Source organism: Podarcis raffonei, chromosome 13 (genome assembly GCF_027172205.1).
Source record: "Podarcis raffonei isolate rPodRaf1 chromosome 13, rPodRaf1.pri, whole genome shotgun sequence".
Taxonomy (NCBI): domain Eukaryota; kingdom Metazoa; phylum Chordata; class Lepidosauria; order Squamata; family Lacertidae; genus Podarcis; species Podarcis raffonei.
Window position 1 is genome coordinate 30,383,125 of NC_070614.1, and position 23,220 is coordinate 30,406,344.

The following is a 23,220-nucleotide window of genomic DNA, read 5'->3' on the forward strand; positions in this document are numbered from 1 at the left end:
GGCTTTTAAGATCTACGTCTATTCTTAATAGAACCCCAGAATTTACCAAACACAGCTAGCTGTAAATGCCATACAGACAGAATGGAGGAACAAGTCTAAGCTGTTTTCAGTACCAGAGATAAAATGGGTTTACAGTCCATTAATGCAATAGTCAAGGTTATATTAAATTTTCTACCTCTGAGCAGGTGAGTTTAATGTTGATGTCATTACTAAACAATTGGGAATCAGAAAGCATTAGCTTCACCTCACTCCTGCTTTGCAATGCAGGAGCATATGACATTGAACTTCTTCCATATTGTGGAAAGTATATGTGAATGAAGCTTCAGTAGGTAATAATTTTTGAGATAGATTCAAGCTAAGTTAGATGAACTTTGGTCCCAGTAAAATAAATGGGACATGCTAGTCCTGACTGAAATCTTTCATATTTCAAAGGGAGTTTAATGCAGCTAAGATACTCTGTATCCAGTCCTGTGACTATAGTGAGTAGCTCAGTGGGAACTGTCCTTGCATTGCAGTGAATCAAACATAAGAATCATTAGAGCTCCTATGTTTCATAGTCCTACTGGATTGTAGCCAGAGAATCAGACCCACAACCCACAACTTGTTGCACAATATTATTATTTTATTGTTTATCTTCTAACTGTAAAGTTTGTTATTTATTTAGTATATATAGCCTAACATCAATAAATATTCTCTGATCTAGGGAATACTGAAAATGAGTTGCTCAAAGTGAAACAAGAAGTTTCACAACTGAGTTGCAATCTTCAGCTGATTATCCAGTCCAACCTATACCCATGCTTCATGCTTCAGAAAGATGTATCACTCCATTAAGATTATGTTTCCAATTTCTATTTGAAGTGACTTTTTAAAATAAACAGCAATTCATGAAAGTTGGAACATTACACCTAATGACCTAAAGACACTATAATTTTGGCAATTTAATTTCAGTGACCATTGCTATGGAGAATTTTTACAAAGGCAATGGGACATCAATAACCACATTTACACTTCTGGGATTTGGAAATGACCCTAAACTACAAATTCCATTCTTCATGGTGTTCGTAATCATCTACACTATGACTGTGGTTGGAAACATCATAATCATCACTCTGGTAGTCTCTGATCATCACCTTCATACTCCTATGTACTACTTCCTTGGAAACTTGTCCTGCTTGGAGACCTGTTACTCTTCAACTGTCCTCCCCAGAATGTTAACCAGCTTCCTGACAGGGGATAGAACTATATCTATTGGTGGCTGCTTCACACAGTTTTTTTGGTTTGGAACCTTAGCAATTGCTGAATGCTACCTGTTGGCTGACATGTCCTATGACCGCTATTTAGCCATATGTAAGCCCCTCCACTATGCCACTCTTATGAATGGGGAACTCTGCTTTCTCTTGTCGGCTGGGTCCTGGCTATGTGGGATTACAGTTATGTCAATAGTAGTAAGTTTAATGTCACAACTATATTACTGTGGTCCCAGTGAAATTGATCATTTCCTATGCGAATTAACACCGGTGATAATTCTTTCTTGCAGTGACACCACTATGGTGACACTGGTGGTTCATATACTGTCAGTCATAAATGCTGTTTCTTTTTTCCTGACACTGTCGTCTTATGTGTATATAATTTCTACCATCTTACGGATCCCATCTTCAACAGGGAGGAAAAAGGCCTTTTCAACCTGTTCTTCCCACCTTATTGTGGTTTCTATATTTTATGGATCATTAATATTTGTATATGTGCTTCCAAAAAAGGACGCATTGTGGGAAGTGGACAAAATCTTTTCAGTCTTCTACTCAGTCTTAACCCCTCTAATCAATCCCCTTATCTACAGCCTGAGGAACAAAGAAGTGAAAGAAGCCTTAAGGAGAGCCATTAAAAAATGCAAGGTTTTAGAATAATTTGTAGATGCCTTGTCCACGCATCAACATTATCCCAAGTATGCCTTACCATGACCTTGTGGATGTGTAGGCTCCCAGGGAGAAGTTCACATATTCTCTGTTCCTTCTGAGTATTTTATTTAATTTTTTTTGAGAGAAAATTAGCATTTAATTAGCATTAAAGTACACATTTAAATATATGATTTGAGCAGAATTTCTTTAACATTGGACATGAATGGAGGAACATAATGGAATTATGAGTAAAACATTTGTTTGTTTTTTATAAAATATTTATTGAGATTTTACAAAAAACAAAGGTTTACAGAATAAAAAGAAAACATAAAAAGAAAGAAATAAAAAAACATACAAAAATACATAAAATAGAAAAAAAATAAAAATACAAAATGCAAAAAAAATGAATAAATAAGAAAAAATTAAAAACAAATCCATTTTTTGTATCTTTAAACTCATTAGCTTGTTTCCTTGACTTCCTCACACCTCGCCTTTTTGTGTTCCCATTTACATAATTAAATCAACAAATCCTTACCCTCTTTCATTTATCTTAACTCTATATCTTAACATATTATAACTCTATATTTTCATCCTGAGTATTTTAACCACAACACAGCATGGCAATTATGCTAAGGTTTTCTTCGTGATTTATCTGAAATGGGGATCATGGTTCATGTCAGTAACCATAGAACATTGGCTACATATCGTGGTTTAGAAGAATCCTTAACTACAAGCCCCATTTTGGATGGCAGACTAATATAAATTTTAGATTAACTGTTGTGCCTTCTGTAGTTAGTAAATAAGGAAGAGTAAAGCTGATGTGACCTGCTTATGAGATCCAACATGTTTATTAAATTTGCAGCATGCCACACTTTCATTTGCCATGTCATGTGAAGCAGCCCAGAATATATATATTGCAAGATGTAGAGCTATTTTTTCCCCCCAGATTGCCAGAATGCCTTTTTTAGCCACTGTTTTGATTTTGCAGATAAACGTATGGTAGTCCCATGGCACATATGTAAGCGTTTTCTTATTAACATGAGTGAGGAAACTCCAGCCCATGGCCTTATTAGACCTAAAAGGCCTACTCATTTGAGCCACCTTTCCCACTTGAATGATGTGGCAAATATGATGCCATCCATCATCATCATTGTTGTCGACATCATATATTTAGTTATACCCGACCTTTTCCACAGACAGGGACTCATGATGTCACATGTGGGGCAGGTAAAGTTCTAGCTATGTCAAAAGCGACATTGCAGGCACCACCAATCAGCTGATCGTCAGCAGGGTCCTATAAGGCACCATTTCCCCCCAGTGGTATTCAACATTTCTTTGAACCCAATTTTTCCCCCCAGTGTAGCACTGGTATTGTCAGGCTGCTGCCAGCGACTCCCGGCCAGTTGCCCAGGAACATACAAAGACATGGAAATGTTTCTTAGCATACACTTTTTATTCAGTATTTACAGAAAGTGGCTATAGAACCCAACCTCTTGGATAATGGCATTGTCCACAGTGAATCTCCACCCCCTGTCTCTCCCAGTTCCTTGTTTGTCATCCTCATTGTCTCTCCTGTGGGTGGTGCTACGTGCCCTTTGTCTTTGAGCTCTTTGCTCTCCTACTTTCAAAGCTCGCTGGGTTCTGAGAGAGGGCCGGGTCTGGAATGCTTTCTAAAGACACTGTGTCTATCAGCTGTCACCCCCCTGGTGTTTCCTCCTCCTTCTCTCGCATTATTTCCCAACTTTCCCCTTGTTGTAAGAATTTTAAGATAAAACAGAACATGTTCCTGTATCAATAAAGGACTGATCCTTCCTGCTCACAATAAAGAGGTTTCCACGTGTTCTTGTACTGTACTGAAACCTGTAAATGCTCATGTTTTCACATATGCATGTATTCTGCTTGTATTCTGCTTATCCCTCTCCTCCCTTCTCCCTTCCCCTTCTCTCTGCCACACCACATTAATTTGCCTTTTTACAGAAACATTGTAACATCTCTTGATTTTAAAGAAGCTTGTGTGTCTATACCAAATGTAACTTTAGTAGTGTAAAATTGTAACTTCATGAATGTAAAATGCATCTATTATGTTGCAAGGGAAAGATAAAGTAATGGAAACCTGCCAGAGGTGGCCTCAGTGGTGCAGCACCATCTATTGAGTCTACCATGCATGAATCTCATACATCCATTCACAAAAAACACGTACTCTCATTCACAAAATGCAACTTTATTTAAAAGCGACCATTACTATCTTCCTGCATATCATTGACAGCCCACAGGCAAAACGTTCAAATCCTGTTTCCCTCCTTATCAGCCTGCTCCAGGTATCACTCTGCAAACAAGAAAACATATCAGTAAATGTGTCACAAACAAGTTTGTATAAGATTCTTACTGACACCACCCAGGAAAAACAATGTAAATCACCCACAAGTACTGTCCTTAACACAGATGTTTTCCCTAAGTGTCACTCACCTGCAAATCCATTCATGCCATGCCTAGTCTGTCGTCTTCTGTAATCCATGTGCTTGCATTGTCCTGTATGAAAAACCAAGTGTATAAATATCCCTTTGGGGTTCCTTCTCGTGAAGCAAGGAACCCTGTTGCAACAATCATTTCTTTGTTTTCAATAAAGATCAGGCTTACAAGCCGCCTTGCTTTGAATTTTCCCGGTTTGGTCTCTGTTCTTTACTCCCGACCATTAAGAGCCTAAAACGTGCCTTCTTGGTAGTTGCAATTCACTTAAGGAAGGCAACAATTTATGGGCAAATTTCTTTAACACCCTCATCTGCCTCTGAGCTATGACATCCCTAAAACCCCTGTTGTAAATCTAAACTGTCTTCCTCTTCCTCCTCTTTGAAAGGGTCAAGCTGGGGAGAGGGTCTCCACCATTTCTCCTCTGCCCAGTCCCTGATAGGTATTATGGAATGCACTTCTTGTTGATATATTAACATTCAGCTGGCCTATTAAGCTGTCTGCCTAAGCTGCCTATCTTAATTGATGATTTAAGGTAGGTTTATTTTTTTATTTATTATTTATTATGCTTTATTAACCGTAGTTGCATCCATACATCAAAGACATTTTATAGACTGTAGATCAAACTCATCAAAATAAAAATTCCAACAAAGAAGTATATATCTTCATAAATTTGATTTCCCGTCCTTCTCAACATCTTTTCACTCCAATCTATGTACATCACTACTTTAACCCATTTAACCTTTATTTACAGAGCTTATTCAAAAGCTGCCACAAAATTCAGATTGCAACACTTATTTTTTAAGTAATTCTTTAGAGGTTTCCAGTTATCAATGAACTCCTGTTTTTGCTTATCTTTAATCTTTTCTGAGAGACTATCTAGTTCAGCATATTCTACCAATTTTAGTAACCATTCTGATATGATGGGGATTTGGTCACTCTTCAAATGTTTTGCTACAAATACTATCGTGGCTGTGGTGGCATACAGGAAGATTTTCCTTATCTTCCTGGCTATATCTGCTCCTGTAATACCCAATAAAAATGATTCTGGTTTTTTTGGAGAAGGATGCAATTAACATTATTTGAAGCTGAGTATGTATGTCATTCAAGAAGGTTTTGATCTTTTTATAAACCCACCACATATGGAGCACCTAGATCTCCACATCTCCAACATATATTAGGCACACTTTTGTACACTTTTGAGTTTAGAAGCGGTTAGATACCAGTGATATAACATCTTTTGAAGGTTCTCCCTTAACGTATAGCATGCCGTAAAGTTCCAATTTACTTTCCATAGGTGTTCCCTTTGGCTCATATCTATGTTGTAACCAAAGTCTTGGACCCATGTTGTCATTGCAAACCTAACCTCCTCCTCCTTGACGTCCCAGTCCAGGAGGAGTTGGTATGTTTTGGAGAGGGTTTTAGTTTTAGACTTTACTAGATCTGATTCAAATCTGGAAATCTCTGTCGAAAATCCTATTTTTTTATTACATTTATCACATTTTATCACATTTGAAGGTTTCAGATAATTGATAATATTGGAACCAGTCCTTGGCTAATTTTGATAGACTTCTTACAAACCACAGAATCCAATATGGTCACAGTGTTGTTCATCAAACACCTGGCACCACACATTCATCAAATAATGATAGACTGAAGTCAGTTTAGCCCTCCAAATGAACTGTTTTGAGGATTACCGGCAATTATTCCTATCTCACTGCCACACTTTCACAGCACCCAGTGACTCATTCTGTTAAGTATAATTTGTTTAATTGACACTAAAAATGGAAAATTCCTGTGTATTAATGAAGCTTTAAAATGAAAAAAAATGTCTAAATGTGTACTGCTAACACAGGGTTTTACCACTGTAGTTTTTTTAGCTCCCAAATGGGCTAATGATTGCCTGTAGATTGTTTTCTGTTACTCTAAACTAAAGTAACATTTGATCATGTGATGAGGCTATTGAGTTTCAAATTCACCATCTGGAAAGGGTGGTGGCTGTTAGTCTTTCTCTGAACACTACAGAGAACAAAGGCATGTAAAATGGCTCTCCAAGAGCTGCATAGTTTGAATAATATTTCTACGGGTCTGGACAATGATTTCATCCAAAAGGAGTGAAATATTTAGGGATATGGTTAACAGCAAAGAATATAAATATTTATAAATATAATTATGAAAAAATGTGGAAATAAATAAAAAAGAAATCTATCTATGAACTTATCACTTTTAGGAAAGATTTCGGTAATCAGAATGAACGTATTGCCAAAAATGCTATTTTTATTTCAATCATAAGATGCTTCAAAGAATGGCCAAAAGATATTACAAAAATCATCTGGAAGGGGGAAAAGCCAAGAATAAAATAAAAACTACTTACGAATATTAAAGACAGGGGAGGCTGTTCCCTACCAAATCTTAAATTATATTATGAGGCGTCTTGTGTTTGCTGGATCAGGGAGTGGATTAAATTAGAAAACACTGATCTATTAGATCTTGAGGGACATGACAATAGTTTTGAATGGCTTGTGTATTTTTGATATGAAAAAGTGAAAGTGCATAAAGGATTTCAGAACCATATAATCAGAAACACAACTTATAAAGTTTGGGAGAGATATAAAAATTTAATAGAACAAAAGACACAATGGTGGTTGTCACCCATGGAAGCAATATCTCTCAAAAAGATAAATATGAGGACAAATTGGCCAACATATAGAGAGCTCCTAATTGAAATGGAAAATCAATTAAAATTAAGAAAATTTGAGGAAATAAGAGAAAATATAACAGATCAGTTACAATATTTTCAACTAAATGAGATTTTTAAAGAAGATAAAAAGATATATTTTAGTTATATAATATCCAGATTTAAAAGAGAAATTGTATAGGACAATGCCAAATTATTGAAGAAAATGTACAGCTTGCTGCTAGAATGGGAAACAAAGGATGAAGAGGTTCAATGTGTGATGATTAAGTGGGCAAAAGATCTGAGACATAATATTCAAATGAGTGATTGGGGAAAACTTTGGAAGGTGAATCTGAAATTCCCTGCATGTACAACACTGAAAGTGAACTATATGAAATTGATGTACTGTTGGTACATAACACCGGTAAAACTTGCTAAATATATAGAACAAGTTCTAATAAATGTTGGAAATTCAAGAAATTCAAAGACAAAGAGGGTACCATTTACCACATGTGGTGGGAATGTTAAATGGTTAAAAGTTACTGGGAAATGATATATAACGAATTGAAGAAAATGTTTAAATTGACTTTTATTTAAAAACCAGAATTAGGAATAACAGGAAGCCAAATCCTGAAGGAAAAGAATAAATTGTTTATGTACGCAACAACAACAGCCCAGATTCTATTAGCCCAAAATGGAAGGAAGACATGATACCAACAACAGAAGAATGGAACTGAAATTGATGGACTATGCTGAAATGGCTAAACTCACAGAAAAGCTTAGAGACATTGATAATGAGAAACTTAAAAGGGGGGGAAACCTTTATTGTGTATGAACAAAAATATTGTAAACAAGTAGAAACATTGGCAGGCTTTGATTAAACATTTGCAAGCAGTTAAAAATGAGATAGTTAAAGAAAGGAAATTTGAATTGAGATATTAAGGTTTGATGGTAATCAGTTAAATGTTGATAAAATAATGAGAATAAGAATAAGAGGTTTGATTATAATTATGCAGAACATGTATACATTCAATGAACCAGAAAAGGGAATGGAGGGAAGTCAGGAGGTTAAAGAGAACCTCCAAAAAAGAAAGAAATGATGTTTATATATTGAAAAAAGTGTTGTTGCCTTATGTTTGTGTTTTTTATATTTTTGTTGTTGTTGTTTTTGTTGTTTCTGTTTTGTGTTTTTGCTTTTGTTTTCTTTTTTACAAAGAATAATTGTTGGAGTTAAAATTGTAAAATCAATAAAAAAATTATTTACAGAAAAACACACACACATTATTATTAAGCTTCCAGTCACTTCAAACTGCACAATATTGATATCTACAATACATTCTTAATTAAAGTAGAACCATCATTTTACAAAGGGAATATGCCTCCTTTTCCCAGAAGAGCAATTTAAGTGCAGCTCTTCTTGGAAAACTCAAGAGGTTGTTCTTCATACTGATCCCTTGTGACCATTTCCAACTTCTTATATAATCCCTCTTCTTGCAAAACATGTTAGCATGAGATGCTGTCATGTGAAGCATCTGGACAAGTTGTGATCATCGCAGCTGAGGAAATGAATCACTAAGCTGTTCTGCCTTGGTTCCATCTGATGGTCAAGAGGAATGGTAACATTATTATTATTCTCCTTTCATTGCTGGAAAAGCAAATGACATAAAGAGAAAGTTCTCTCTCTCTCTCTCTCTCTCTCTCTCTCTCTCTCTCTCTCTTTCTCTCTCTCTCTCCATGTGTGTGTGTGCTCCAATTGTCTTTCCTCTGAAATGCAAAAACCAGGACATTAATTTCACTATTTGCCAAACATTTACAGTACAGACCTATGCATGCGTACACAGAACTAAGTCCCATTAAGTTGAATGGCACCCTCAGGAAAGTTGGTGTATAGTTTCAGTCTTTGGCAACACAGAAATGGGCATTAATTTCAATTACTTTAGCATTACTGTGTTGAGTTGTAGCCCATGGAACATGAGTACAACAGATATATTTTCTGAATGGCATTCTTGTGGCTCTCACATGACTCTCCCTAAAGATTTGTTAACCTTTTTTTGATTTCCCCTTGAAATTCATCAGACCTTTTTGTTTGGGGAAAACACCCAAATTGGCCTCAAATATCACAGTGCATACCATTTTCATGAAAATTGTATTGGACACTGATGCGATTATCCAGGAATCCATTCCAGAAGGCAGATTTATTTAATAATAATAATAATAATAATAATAATAATAATAATATGCTGTTATTTGATACTTCTTACATTTGTTCTCCTTGCAATTACTTATCTATCACTTCATCACTTCTGAATTATCTTGCTTAGCTTCAAACATCTTCAGCAACTGATGTTCTTCTGCTTCCTTAGATCATACTCTTTGGTGTGTGTCCCTCTTTACAAACTGTTATTCAATTGAGAGAGAGGGTGCCAGTAAGGAGGAAAGACCCTTGTAAACTATTGGTGTTTCACAACTTTAACCTGTTGCAGGATTGCAGTTGAATACAGTGGTATCTCGGGTTACATACGCTTCAGGTTACATACGCTTCAGGTTACAGACTCCGCTAACCAGAAATAGTGCTTCAGGTTAAGAACTTTGCTTCAGGATAAGAACAGAAATCATACTCCGGCGGCACGGCAGCAGCAGGAGGCCCCATTAGCTAAAGTGGTGCTTCAGGTTAAGAATAGTTTCAGGTTAAGAACGGACTTCCGGAATGAATTAAGTACTTAACCCGAGGTACCACTGTATAGCAGAGCATACGCAGACTTCCAGAAGCAATCAGTTGTGGGCAGGAAGGATGAAGCAGGAACAAGACGCTGCTACCAGTAACTTGGTTACTTATAGGTGTTTTATTATTTACAGCAGACTCACAAGTTACTATATAAAGGATACAGACAAGGATCTTAACTCTCTCACTTAACATACTCCAAATGGCTCTCAGAAAATACACTGACCAACCAACTATCCAGCCAAGGAAGGTCATGAGTCATCATGCCTGTGTGGAGACCTCAACCAATAGCAGAGTTGTAGCCAAGGTCCCATATCTCTAGGCAGAATAACCCCCTCTGCTCAGTCTTCTTGGCCTTCAGCCAACTTCTTAACTGCTTTTGTGAGAAGCTGCATCAAATGGCACGTAGGCATAAAAATCCCAACATAAACAGCCCTTCCTCTGTGGCAATGTTTAGTCATATTTTCTCCCTACATAAAGCATGACCAGAATCATAATCTAATTAAAATGAGAACTAAAGAATCTACCAACCAAAGTTAATTTTAAATGTGTACAGATAGAATGAAGGAACAAGTCTAAGCTGTTTTCATTACCAGAAAATAAATGAGTTTGCAGTCCATTCATATAAAAGTATACTTCAGGTTATCTCAAGTTTTCTATCTCTCAGCAGGTGAATTTAATGTTGATGCCACACAATTGGAAATCAAAAGCCATTACCTTCAGCTCACCCCTGCTTTGCAGTGTAGGAGCACATCACTGGGAAGTTATTCCATGTTGTGGAAAGTGAATATGAATGAAGCCTCAGGGGGTACCTGTGAGATGGATTCAGGCTAAGTTAATTGAATTTGGTCCCAATGAAATCAATGAGACATGCTAGTCATGACTGAAATCTCTCATTTATTTCCAAGGGAGCTAAAGGTAGCTGTCATGGTCTGTATCCAACCTTCTGAGTAAAATGGTCAGTGCACTGAAAAGTGTTCCTTTCATTGTAGTGAATGAAGATGTATTAGAAGCACCGGAGCTCATATTTTGCATAGTCTGCTTGACTGGAGTCAGAGAACCAGACCCACCACCAACAGTTTGTTGCTCTATATTTTTACTGTACTGTTTAAGCTGTAAAGGTTTTTTATAGTATATATAGCGTGCCATCAATAAGCATTCTCTGGTCTGCAAAATACTGATGATGAGATGTCAACGGTGACGCAAGGAGCTGCACAACTGTGTTGTAATTTTCAGCTGATCTGTAGTCTAAACTATATCCACGATTCATCATTTATATAGATGTATCACTTCATGGTCACTAACTACAGGCAAAATTCTTCCAAATTTTATTTGAATGATTGCAATCATTGCAATCTGGAATATTAAAATTCTGGGGAAACAACAATTTTAGCAGTTAACTTCCAGTGAACCTATGGAGAATTTTGAAATAAGCAATAGAACAGCAATAACCACATTTACCCTTCTGGGATTTGGAAATGACCCAAAATTACAAATTCCATTCTTCATGGTGTTCGTAATCATCTACACTGTGACTGTGGTTGGAAACATCATAATCATCACTCTGGTAGTCTCTGATCATCACCTTCACACTCCTATGTACTACTTCCTTGGAAACTTGTCCTGCTTGGAGACCTGCTATACATCAACTCTCCTTCCCAGGATGTTAGCCAGCTTCCTGACAGGGGATAGAAGTATATCTATTGGTGGCTGTTTCACTCAGCTTTATTGGTTTGGATTCCTAGTTGTTGCTGAATGCTACCTGTTGGCTGCCATGTCCTATGATCGCTATTTAGCCATTTGTAAGCCCCTCCACTATGCCACTCTTATGGATGGGAAACTCTGCTTTCTCTTGTCAGCTGGGTCCTGGCTATGTGGGATTACCGTTATGACAATAGTAATAAGTTTAATGTCACAACTATATTACTGTGGTCCCAGTGAAATTGATCATTTCTTTTGTGAATTGACACCGGTGATTAATCTATCTTGCAGTGACACCACTTTGGTGACACTGGTGGGTCTTACAGTCTCAGCCATAGACACTATTCCTTCTTGTCTCTTGACACTGATGTCTTATGTGTGTATAATTGCCACCATCTTACGGATCCCATCTTCAACAGGGAGGAAAAAGGCCTTTTCAACCTGTTCTTCCCACCTTATTGTGGTTTCTATATTTTATGGATCCTTAATATTTGTATATGCACTTCCAAAAAGGAAAGCTCTGCGGGAAGTGGACAAAATCTTTTCAGTCTTCTACACAGTCTTAACCCCTCTAATCAATCCACTTATCTACAGCCTAAGGAACAAAGAGGTGAAGGAATCTTTACGGAGGGTCATAAGCAAATGCAGGCTTTTAGAATAATCTGCAGAAGCTTTGTCCACACATCCGTGTAAGCCAAGATATTCTTTACCATGACATTGTGAAGTTCACATCTTCTCTGTTCCTCCTGAGTATTTTAACCACAGCAAAGCAGGACAGTTGTGCTAAGGCTTGCCTTAGTGTTTCATCTATGCTTGAGTTTATGGTTAATGTTACTAATCATAGCCTACTGGCTATACATCATGGTTAAGGAGAGACCTTAACTACTGTTCCCAGTTTGGATGACAAACTGAAGCACAATCCTTAGCTTAACTGCCATGCCACACTGTTGTTATATAGCAGGTATGAATTCCTCTCTGGGAGCCAGCCTGGGCTTGGACATGGGCTTCTCTGCATGCCATGGCCACTGCCAGCCTGAGCCAGGGAAAGAGGTGCATGGGTGTGGCAGTGGCAGCCCCGCACACCTGCGCATCTCTTTTCCCTGCAGCAGCTTGGGCTGGTCTCTTTTTTGCTGTTCAATATATGGCAAACCTACCTAACAAGAATCCCATGTTTTTCATTAAAGGCATGCTTAGGTGATTGCTGTTGCTGTAGCAGCAGCTGCTTAAGGGGGCTTTTTTATTGATGGAGTTACATACTGATATTTGCTGGTCCTTTATTTCTGTGATGACTGGGATGACACCAAACAGATTAAATAGGAACATCAAATAATTGCTGGAAGTGCAAAATTCCTGTGATTGACATATTTCAGATCATGTGGTCATGTAGGAAAATTCAGATATATTTGAGTTTACTTCTGAGTGAAACAAAGGATATTTTGGGTTATGATCTTCCCAATGACCCACTAGCAATATTGTTTCAATATCTTAAGGATAGTGTTCAGAGGGATAATATTGGAAATTGTTAACTGCAGGAAGAAGGATTGAATGCCAAAATCTCAATAGACTGTTGGTTAACTAATATATATGGTTAATCTATTGAATTTAATCAGAACCAGAGATGGACAACAATGTGAAGACAAATAAGTGGAGAAATAGAATGGAGAAATAATAAAAAGCAGGATTTAGTGAATCTGTATTTGGGATATATTAAAGTATATAAAATAGAAAGGATGGAGGCAATCTTATGGCAAGATTCACTGGGATGAGTGAGTTAGGATGTGGTGGATCTTCAGCTCAGCCAGTTGATTCCCAACTCAGCTGAGCTGAGACCAGTGTAATTACCACCAAAAGGGACAGTCTGGGGGCATGGCGGTGACAGAGCTAGGCAGTAACATGACATGGAAAGATGGATAATACAAGTCAGGTTATTTTTTAAAAGCTTGTTTTCCTTCTGACAGGCTTGGATTGGCAGCTACCTTGCTCCTGAACAGAGTATGGTTTTGACATAATTTTACACTGGGTTAACTTATGCTGGCTTGCTTTATACCAGCTTCTTGTGTATAAGATTGCTCTCACAGAGAATACGAGTACTTTATTATCTGTTGTTTATCATTTTAATGTAAAATGGCATATATAGTCAATGCAGTGTACAATTCAATAGGCAATGGATGTAACAGAAGGCTTTGTAGTAGGAATTTTATAAAGTGATTTGTATTGTGATATTATGAGTATATTATGCATATCATGCAGGAATCTGGCATTTCTGTTCCACATTCCCTTTTATTACAGTCATCCACTATGTACTTTGACTTCTTCCTACAATTATGCTGTCTCCGAGCTTTCTTCTTTTTTCATTTTTCCCACCATTGAGGACCATGCCTTACAAAAAATCCTTGTTTATTTTTTCTCATTCCCCCCCCCCATCCTGTCCAGTCTATCCCTGTATATATCATTTGTTGTTCCTTGCTTTTGTCTTATCATATTATTTGTGATGCTTTCATGAAAAGGACATTGTTTTCTTTTCCTAGCTTGTAATGCAATCTAAAAAGATTGTTATGGTAGTTATATAACCTATTATTCTGTTTTGTAATTATTATTTTATAAACTTATTTTTCCCCAAGGAAGGTCAAGCAGGGTCCAAAATGCTTATTAAATCATTTGCTATTCACCTTACTGCTTTTGAGTCCAGTTCCTCTTATTTTGGGATGGGGTCACATTTTTGTGGGACATTGTCTCCTAAAAGGCAGGTTGACCGTCATCATTTTTCTTATTCCAATTGTAGATAACAATTCAGTGACACTGATATGAAACACATAGAGGAGCTTCTATGTTCATGCAACAGATTAAGCAAAAATATTTTCTTCACATTGGTTAAACTTCAGTTGGGTCAGAAGGAAATAATGAAGTTAGCTGGATATCATTTGAGATGACCAGAAATATTTATTCACTCACTCAACACAGAGGGGTGATTCTAAGAAATTTTCTCTGATGGAGGAATGTCTTCTATTCATAAGAAGGTGTTGTGGTTCGAGGACCCGACCCCCGCAATGTGGAATGAATACACAAGGACACGTGATATAAGGTTAATGGGCAAGAAAAGGCCACAACTTTATTGATTACAGCAGTGAAAAGGTATTGGCTTAGGCATTGGATGTCTAAAACAAGGAGGGATTATTCACCAGTAGGTGGAGCCTGTTGATGCTAATCCAACTATAGGCTCTCCCCTGATGTCACCGAGGGTCGTGCCATGGCCTCCCGCCAAGCAGGCATTGGATAGAGTACACGACCGCCAGATTCCTTTAACGGAATACCCAAAAATTGAAGGCATAGGTGATGGCCACACCTAGCCCTTCAACACACCACAACACATTATTCCAATGCCTAACCTACCCACCAATACCACAAAAGTTGTGACGATTGCTACGAGGTAGGCGAAAAAACCAAAAAGTCTAATGCCAAATGGAAAAATTCCTACCAGGCCCCCTGGACACCCAGGGCGACCAACCTAAGGTCCATAGCAAGGCCAAGGAACTAAGACCCTGAGCTCAAAGGGAGTGGAGGGTGGGTGACTCGCGATGGGACGACGGAGAGAAGAATGAGGCCAAGGAGGGGCTGGCGCCACAGCATATAGGCTGCTGTAAACGCCCCCTCGGAGGCACCTGGTTGGGTGCCTGCCGATGGGCGTGGGCACCAGCCAGGTGAGTGGGGGAGGCAGGGGGCTAACGCCCCCTGCTAGGGGCAGAGCTCGGGCTCCCGCCCACAACCACTCCCCTCTCTTCCAGGGAGGAGAGTCTTTTTTTGTCAGAAGTGCCTTACTCTGCCAAACAATTCATTGGATCTAATCCAGACATTATCCTATATCAGTTCACAATCCAATCAGAAATTCTTTATTCATTCTACCCAAAGCTGCTGTGGAAAAATGTACTTCTCCTTACAAAACTAAGCAACTGACAGATAAGCTTACTCATAGCTTCCTTTATCTCTCTGTTTCTCAGGCAATATACAATGGGATTGACAATGGGAGTTAGAACTGTATAAAAGATGGAGAAGACTTTGTTCAGGTCTTTCAATGTGTTTGTTTTGGGAAACATGTAGACAATGACAAGGGTTCCGTAGAAAACTATAACCACCGTAAGATGGGATGAACAAGTGGAAAAGGCCTTTCGTCTCCCTGTGTTTGATGGAATTCTTAGGACAGTGGAGATGATCAAACTATAGGACACCAAAATCAAAAGAAATGGGGCTAGAGCTATTAGGGAAGAAAGGAAGAAAGCCATTAATTCCATCTGTTGTGTATCACCACAGGCAAGCTTTATAACTGGGGTGAAATCACAGAAGAAATGATCAAGAATACGAGGACCACAAAATGATAGCTGGGACATCAAACATGTTGTTATAGTGTTAAGTAGAAAACAGCTTGCACATGATCCCATCATAATCTGTATGCACAATGTATGATTCATTAAGGCTGAATAGTGAAGAGGCTTGCAAATTGCTAAATACCGATCATAAGACATAGCAGCCAGCAGATAACATTCTGAACCCACAAGAGAGCCGAAGAAATAATATTGTAAAAAACAGCCCCACATAGGAATTGTCCTCTCTCCAGTCAAGAAACTTGCTAGCATCCTGGGTACTATGGTTGAGCTGTAGAAGGTCTCCAGGCATGAAAGATTTCCCAGAAAGAAGTACATGGGGGTATGGAGATGCTGGTCACACATGATAAGAACAACAATCAGAAGGTTTCCAGTCATGGTCACAGTGTAGATCAGAAGAAACATCAAAAAGAAAATTAACTGTAGTTCAGGAACTTCACTAAATCCCAAGAGAATGAATTCCGAAAAGTCTGTCTGGTTCCTCCAGTTCTGGGTTCCCATTGCATTTACTATGCATGAATAACAGAAACAGAAGTACACTCGTGAAGATAACCATATACACAGTTCTTAAAAAATCAAATCTGTTCATGGATCTTTTAATAGTTCAAAGATGGATAAAATCTGTAAGAAACATGGCAAATTAAGAGGTTATATGAAATAATTCCACAGGTGTTGCAAAACTAACTCTTTAGTACAGGAGTGACCCACCAAAATGTTCTATTTGACATGGGTCTGTAACTTTGCCTCTAACTTCTTAGGAGAATGAGGTATGAAGCAGAGGATGGGCTATGCATGCAATGTAATGTCAGCCAGACATTGCAGAGTTCAAGAGGGATAATGTCTTCTCAAAGGCAGGATATATATCCATAAAATAAAGATTATCAGTCTCATATAAAGGTTAATATTTCACATACTGTATATATAGAATTTGGGCAAAAAAAATAGTTGATCTGAGAAAGCAGACCTTTGCATGTTCATATCTCGATGAACATGTTGAGATTGGCTTGGAAGTGTCTTCTAATGAAGGGTGGTTTTATCAATTAACCTTGTAATCACAATAGTATTATTTGCTAACTTAGCTGATTGTGGGACCTTATTGGTTCCTGCTACTTTGGTAACTGTGTGTGAATAAAAAATATTGAATTTTGCAGAATTTCCAAACTTACGAAGCTGCCTCATACTGACTCAGACCACTGATCCATCTAGACGAGTATGGTCCATTCTAGCTGGTAACAGCTCTCTGGGGTCTCAAAGGTCTTTCACAACACATGTTGCCTATTCATAAAGTAATCACAGAATGGGTGGTATGCCAGGGGTTGAAACTGGGGCTTTCTGCATGCTCTGCCACTGAGCTACATCCATTTTTTGTGACAATGGTAGCCAATGCTTCTGTTGCATTCAGCCTGAAAATAACATCTACAGAGATTGTTATGTGGATTCTATAGGTGTACACAGAACTCAGCCCACATCATATTTATTCTGCTTTTCAACAAAGGTTGATCTCAAAGTGGCTCACAGTAACAAGAGTGTTAAAAAATGATCCCTATGATCACTATAATATCAAAACAATAATTTAACCAAAAAAGATCATCAAAACAATGCAATTCAATGCAATCTCATAGTGATTCAAAATATCAGGAATAGCTCCTGAACACCAGCCCTGTGCCGGTTGGCCTGCTCTCTCTTAGAAGAGGCTTCCTCTTTCAGCAAAACACTCCGAAGCTGCAAGTTATTTCATAGTTTTTCACCGACAAAGAGAGAAACTGATTACTTCTATGTTGTGTTTGGAGTGGTGGTGCAACAGGTTTCATAGAAGACCCACACTGTCTATGGTGTCTTTCTTACATGTGGGATATTTATGATGACTCCTTTCCACAGTCCCTTTGTAGGAGTGTACTGGACTTTCTCTCTCCTCATAGGGGGCACAAGCCTCATGCAAAGAGTGATAGGACAACATTCCTTCAGTTCTTGCTCTTTGGCTCACATCACAGAAGCTTCTAGCAAACCCTTAAGAGCAACCAGCAAGTCCTGCTTACAGTTAACCCTGCTAAAAGTCAATACTCATCAAGCTCTGTATGCACCATGAGCCTCTACATGAATGATCCATGTACCCCATTGATGGGTAAAAAAAAAGTGGCTGATTTTCCAACTTTGAGCACTTATTTCAATCTAGACATACAGAAGTTCTTCAGAACTAAATGCTGAACCAGTTCTAGTGGCTTAGTAAGCAGAACAAACTCAACGTTTGATGTAAAATACTCTCAAATCGTGATTTCTAGTGAACTTGATATCACCCTCTTATTAAACCCATGGTTGCTGTTATGCTGAAGACCAAAATTCTAAATGTATAAATATACAGGTCATTTAATAAGTTCCTCATTTCTGCATTAACATACCTTACTGGAAATAATGCTCCATTCATGTCTAACTTAGGAGACAGTTAGAGTGTCTATTGATTCTTCGTAATTTTGCTAAAGGATTGAAATTCCTACCGCTTCTAAGGTGTTATTGGTGCATTTGATTGTTTTGACTGCAGCATCCTTCCAGTGTTAGAAAAAAGTGCAGTGTCTCTCACAGAGCACGTGGCCTTACAGATTTGCAAAAATAAGGAAAGAAACACACCTAGTTCATTGCTATATACTCAGTTTAATTGGTGCCAGTTGTGCAGGCAACTGTAACTTGAGGAGCCTAAGGAATTCATTACCTACATTTTCACTAATGAAAGCTGCAATAGGGGAAAATGGGTAGTCATGGGGGGGAACTAATTTTTGGTCAGTTGACAAAACTGAATTATATTGTATGGATTCATAAGAGACTCTAAATGCGTAGTTAAGTTGCAATCCTGTACACACACTTATTTTGAAGTAAAACCCGCTAAGGCTAGTAGGGCTGACTTCTAAGTAAAAATACCTAAGATGTATATCATATAATTGAATTGCTTTATGGCATAAAACCATTGTCTTGTTTCAAAGCAGAGATGGGGGAGAAATTTAATTCAGTTCACATTTAAAGGCAAATCTATCTAATTCACACATTCTGAAAGATATGTGAATCCAAACATGGGCATCCCTTGAAATTTGCATTTCTTCAAATTTTGCAATGGAGCTCCCGGCCAAGTAGAGTGCATAAAAATGCATATAATGGGGTATAAAGCGAGCATAGAAATGCACACGTGAGTGAAAGTAACATACACCCTCCAGGTTCTCCTCCTCTTTCCCTCCAGGTTCTCCTCATTCCAGCACCATGTAAAGTTGGAATATTCTGCTTAACATCAGTTAAGTGAAAGGTTCTGACCCTGCATGGTGCTGTTTCTTCATGAGTGACTCATTCATTAAAGAGCTGATCATAGGGAAGAAGCTACCAGGTGGGAGGATCTGATCTGGCAACCATCCTTTCCTGTCTATTTTGTTTTGTTTTGCTTTTAGCATTTTAGCACTGCTTCAGGGATGAATCCAGGGTATGGTAGGTAGCTACAGGGGTAGCACAGAGCAAATAGGCCCAGTCTGGGGGATACAGATCAAGGCCACACAGGGCAGATTGTGGGGCCTATGCACAGACCTACTTAGTACTAAGTAGACATGTATAGGATTGCACAGTAAATGGTTTGAGAGCCTACTCTGGAATGACCCTCTTAAGGTTTGAATTCTGTTTCAGTTTTATTCAAGTGAAGTAATTGAGTTGAACAAGTGAGTGGATATGATGGTTCATTGTAAGATAATTCACAACATAAGACATATGCACTGCCTACCCCCACCCCAGAATAAAGACTTGCACACAGGAAAGTTGGACTAAAGGGTCAAACTTTATTAACAGAACAAAAGCATTTGCAGCTGTGTTCTAAACACATGTGGGATGAATTTTGGCATACAGCAAGGGAATGCCAATAGCCTTTGGACAACAGCATCCCAGTAAAAGCCCAAACCCTAGCTTCAGAACTAGAAGAGGTTCCTATTGCCACCTAGCACAGCTGTGAGATGACAGGAAACCTGTTTCCTCACACTGTCCAGCATTCAGCTGGGTAGACCTCCAAGTTCCAGGATCATCAGACCAAGCAACAAGTCACTGTAACCAGCTGGCAATGTGAGGTGGTTGGTGCCTCAGGGAGCTTACATTATGGGGATGAGCTAGCTGCTATATTCTGGAAGATCAGCACTACATAGAACTATAGAACCATAGAACCACAGATTCATAGAACTGTAGAGTTGGAAGGGACCCTGAGAATCATCGAGTCCAATTCCCTGCAATGCAGGAATCCTGGCCACAGCTTGTACCACAGATGCATTGACCCATTGCGCCACATGACCTGCATAAGCTTATTTGGAAGACCTAGGCACCCAAAGGAAAATATAGGAAACAGTGTTGTGGTCTCTTGTGTGATAAGGAATACATTTGCTGCTACTAAACAGCAGTGTTTCAAATGTCATTTGAAACACTTCTGTTTAGTAGCAACAAATGTATTCCTTACTAAACCTGTCTGAATTGATTTGTGTTTAAAGCTGCTTGTGATAGGAAGAAATATGTTCCCCATTCACAAGTCCAGAGCATGTGCATGAGTTTGTACATAGGTGCAATTGCATGTTTGTCATAATCACATACATATTAACTGAATGGATCAAACGAGGCTGTATATGCAATTTAGCATTCTAATTCAAACAAGTCACTTCCCTATGAAAGCAAGGTATGATCATGGTAGCCATCTCATTGATATAGTAGCGGCAGCTTTTACATTTTTATTTAAATAAAAAAGGCCCTCCAGATGTTGCCAAACTGCTTCTCTCATCAACCCTGACCATTATCCATGGTAGCTGGAACTCGTGTAAGTTGAAGTCCAACCAGTTCCCCATTTCGGGAGTATACAGAAGAAAGCCTGATAATGCTTATGATCTATCGACAAAATATCTCACACCTTTCCTTAGTGCTTGTTTAATGTCTTTATTTCTCAGGCTGTAAACGAAAGGATTCACCAAGGGTGTTAAGACAGTGTAGAAGACAGAGCAGACCTTGTTAAGGTCTCTAAGTGTTCTGGTTTTTGGTAACACGTATACAATGACTATAGTGCCATAAAAGAGTGTAACCACAATGAGGTGTGATGAGCAGGTGGAAAATGCTTTCTTCCTTCCTAAAGTGGATGGGATCCTCAGAATGGTTTTTATGATGCAGCTGTAGGAAATAAGTGTTAAAAGAAATGGCACCAATCCAAACAGAGCTGACAGAACAAAAATCAGCAGCTGTATTTTCAGGGTATCGTTACAAGACAGTTGAAGTAATGGTGCAAAATCACAGAAGAAGTGGTCGATTTCATTAGGTCCACAGAATATTAAGTGCATCATTGAAGAGGTCGTTAAAGTATTAACGATGAATCCAATGACCCAAGAACCACTTGAAAGTTGCAGGGAGAACCGGGCATTCATAAGGGTCATATAATGCAATGGTTTGCAGATTGCTAGATACCGATCGTAAGACATAGCAGCAAGCAGATAGCATTCTGCAGTAGCCAAGGCCCCAAAGAAATACAGTTGCATGAAACAAGAATTCACAGACATAGACTGGTTCCCAGTTATGAAACTGTTCAGCATTCTGGGCAAAATAGTTGAGATGTAGCATGACTCTAAAGAAGACAAATTTGCTAGGAAGAAGTACATGGGAGTGTGTAGGTGTTGATCAGCTGCAACTAAGATAACAATCAAAAGGTTTCCCAACATGGTCACAAGGTAAATCACTAGAAATACCAGGAAAAGGAGCTGAAATGAATGGATATTTCCAAATCCAAGGAGGATGAATTCTTTGACCATTGTTTGATTGTTCCATTGTTTATTATCCATGAAATGCTCCTCAGGGTATTTCAAGGAACTGCAAAAGGCAATAGGTAGAAATACAGGTTTCATCATTCAAATCTGATACATAACATTTAATATACAAGTATGACTACACCCTGAGTTTTTATGTGCATGTGCACAAGTGTGTGAATGTGGAGATCATTCTTTTAATAAGCAATTTCCTCGGTTCAGCAGATGAAAGGAACAGATTATTTATTGTTTTCTGATGAAGTTTTTTTTTCTTCTATAAAACATAAATCTCATTGGTTTTCTGCGATATTATGAACAGACTAAATGTAGCCCTATACAGTGGTACCTCGGGTTACAGACGCTTCAGGTTATGCATTTTCAGGTTGTGTACTGTGCTGAACCCAGAACGGGTACCGGAACGGGTTACTTCTGGCTTTCGGCGCTCACGCATGCACAGAAGTACTAAATCGTGTTTGCACATGCGCAGAAGTGCTGAATCGTGACCCGCGAGTGCGCAGATGGTTCCACTGCACATGCCTCCTGAGAAGTCCCAAAGAGTCCAGAAAAATATGTATAGTGAAGTATAATACCAAACAGCTTCCAGAAGAGGAAACATAATTTTCTCTAATTATTTTATAGGTGAGACACAGGTGACATCAGTGTAGATTTTAAACAAATATTACCGGTACTTTGAAACTTATTCGCTTGCAAAAAAGGAAAAAAAAAATGAAGTTGTACAGATTACCTTTTATGAAATAAGCAAATATTTACTCAGAGAAGGTCCACTGAAATGAATGGACTTATTCATGTTCATTCATTTCAGCAGGTCTATTCTGAGTAAAACTTAGTTTAATGAAACCCATTGTTCATGACTTCCGTTTGTTGTTCCTTATTTGTCTCTGTCAGAAGCAATTCAAAAAATCTAGTTGCCTATGGAAATTGACAGTACTGCACTCAGATAGCACTAACACATGTGCAATAAGAGTAAGTAAAGCTTATTGGATCTTAAGTGCCACTTAAGTACCATTTTAAGTGCTACATGTAACCACATTTCTCTTCTATTTATGTTTTTCTCATATTACATGAGTATGGTCTTTCAGGTCAAATGCAAAGGCAAATGAGCACTTTTGTATCATTATTTAAATATCTTCTATTTCAATTTGGTAAGCATTTGCCCAATCATCTAAAATTGGCAAGTTCATTCAAGTTTAGCAACATATTTAAAAGGTAATGGTGATTTCATTATTATAATGAGATGGCATGTTTTGCTTTTAGGCCAAATTATCATGAATATCTTATCTGAAGATGCTGCATCATATCCCTCCTTTGTGCTACATTAAGGCTTTTAATTTACATCCTCACAGCCTACACTACAGTCTAACCAGCAGAGTCTACAACCTCTTAGAGTGAAACCAGCTATCTCCATTTTTATTTGTTACCCTGTCTTGAGATTCAAGTAGAATCCAGTTGTTGGGCACCATCAAGCAGCCAGCTTTGCTCCTTGTAGATCCCACATGGGTGGCTAATCAAATGTGAACAAAGAACTTCGAATAAAATCACCTTATTTTTTCCCCTTCTGAATTTAGTCACAATGATC

General features: G+C 38.3%; 4 protein-coding genes and 1 long non-coding RNA gene across 5 annotated transcripts; 2 read left to right on the plus strand and 3 right to left on the minus strand.

Moving 5' to 3' along the window:
* The first annotated feature begins 959 nt into the window (after positions 1–959).
* LOC128400418 (olfactory receptor 5B21-like) lies at positions 960–1,904 on the plus strand. The gene has a single exon (XM_053362601.1). The coding sequence runs from the start codon at positions 960–962 to the stop codon at positions 1,902–1,904; it is 945 nt and encodes a 314-aa protein (XP_053218576.1).
* A 2,196-nt stretch (positions 1,905–4,100) lies between these two features.
* On the minus strand, positions 4,101–4,427 carry LOC128399978 (uncharacterized). Its single transcript, XR_008327289.1, has 2 exons — positions 4,362–4,427; positions 4,101–4,221 (listed from the first exon to the last, which is right to left on the minus strand). It is a non-coding gene; the product is annotated as an uncharacterized LOC128399978 (long non-coding RNA).
* Positions 4,428–11,174: 6,747 nt separating this feature from the next.
* Positions 11,175–12,122, plus strand: LOC128400419 (olfactory receptor 1019-like). Its single transcript, XM_053362602.1, has one exon. It carries the CDS (start codon positions 11,175–11,177, stop codon positions 12,120–12,122), a length of 948 nt encoding a protein of 315 aa, XP_053218577.1.
* A 3,235-nt stretch (positions 12,123–15,357) lies between these two features.
* LOC128400420 (olfactory receptor 1019-like) lies at positions 15,358–16,338 on the minus strand. The gene has a single exon (XM_053362604.1). It carries the CDS (start codon positions 16,336–16,338, stop codon positions 15,358–15,360), a length of 981 nt encoding a protein of 326 aa, XP_053218579.1.
* A 4,376-nt stretch (positions 16,339–20,714) lies between these two features.
* Positions 20,715–21,659, minus strand: LOC128400421 (olfactory receptor 6B1-like). The gene has a single exon (XM_053362605.1). It carries the CDS (start codon positions 21,657–21,659, stop codon positions 20,715–20,717), a length of 945 nt encoding a protein of 314 aa, XP_053218580.1.
* Positions 21,660–23,220: the final 1,561 nt, after the last annotated feature.

Bases quoted from the DNA above. Each gene is read 5' to 3' on its own strand.
- LOC128400420 (XM_053362604.1), bottom strand. From the start codon at position 16,338: ATGGGAACCCAGAACTGGAGGAACCAGACAGACTTTTCGGAATTCATT.
- LOC128400421 (XM_053362605.1), bottom strand. From the start codon at position 21,659: ATGGATAATAAACAATGGAACAATCAAACAATGGTCAAAGAATTCATC.
- LOC128400419 (XM_053362602.1), top strand. From the start codon at position 11,175: ATGGAGAATTTTGAAATAAGCAATAGAACAGCAATAACCACATTTACC.
- LOC128400418 (XM_053362601.1), top strand. From the start codon at position 960: ATGGAGAATTTTTACAAAGGCAATGGGACATCAATAACCACATTTACA.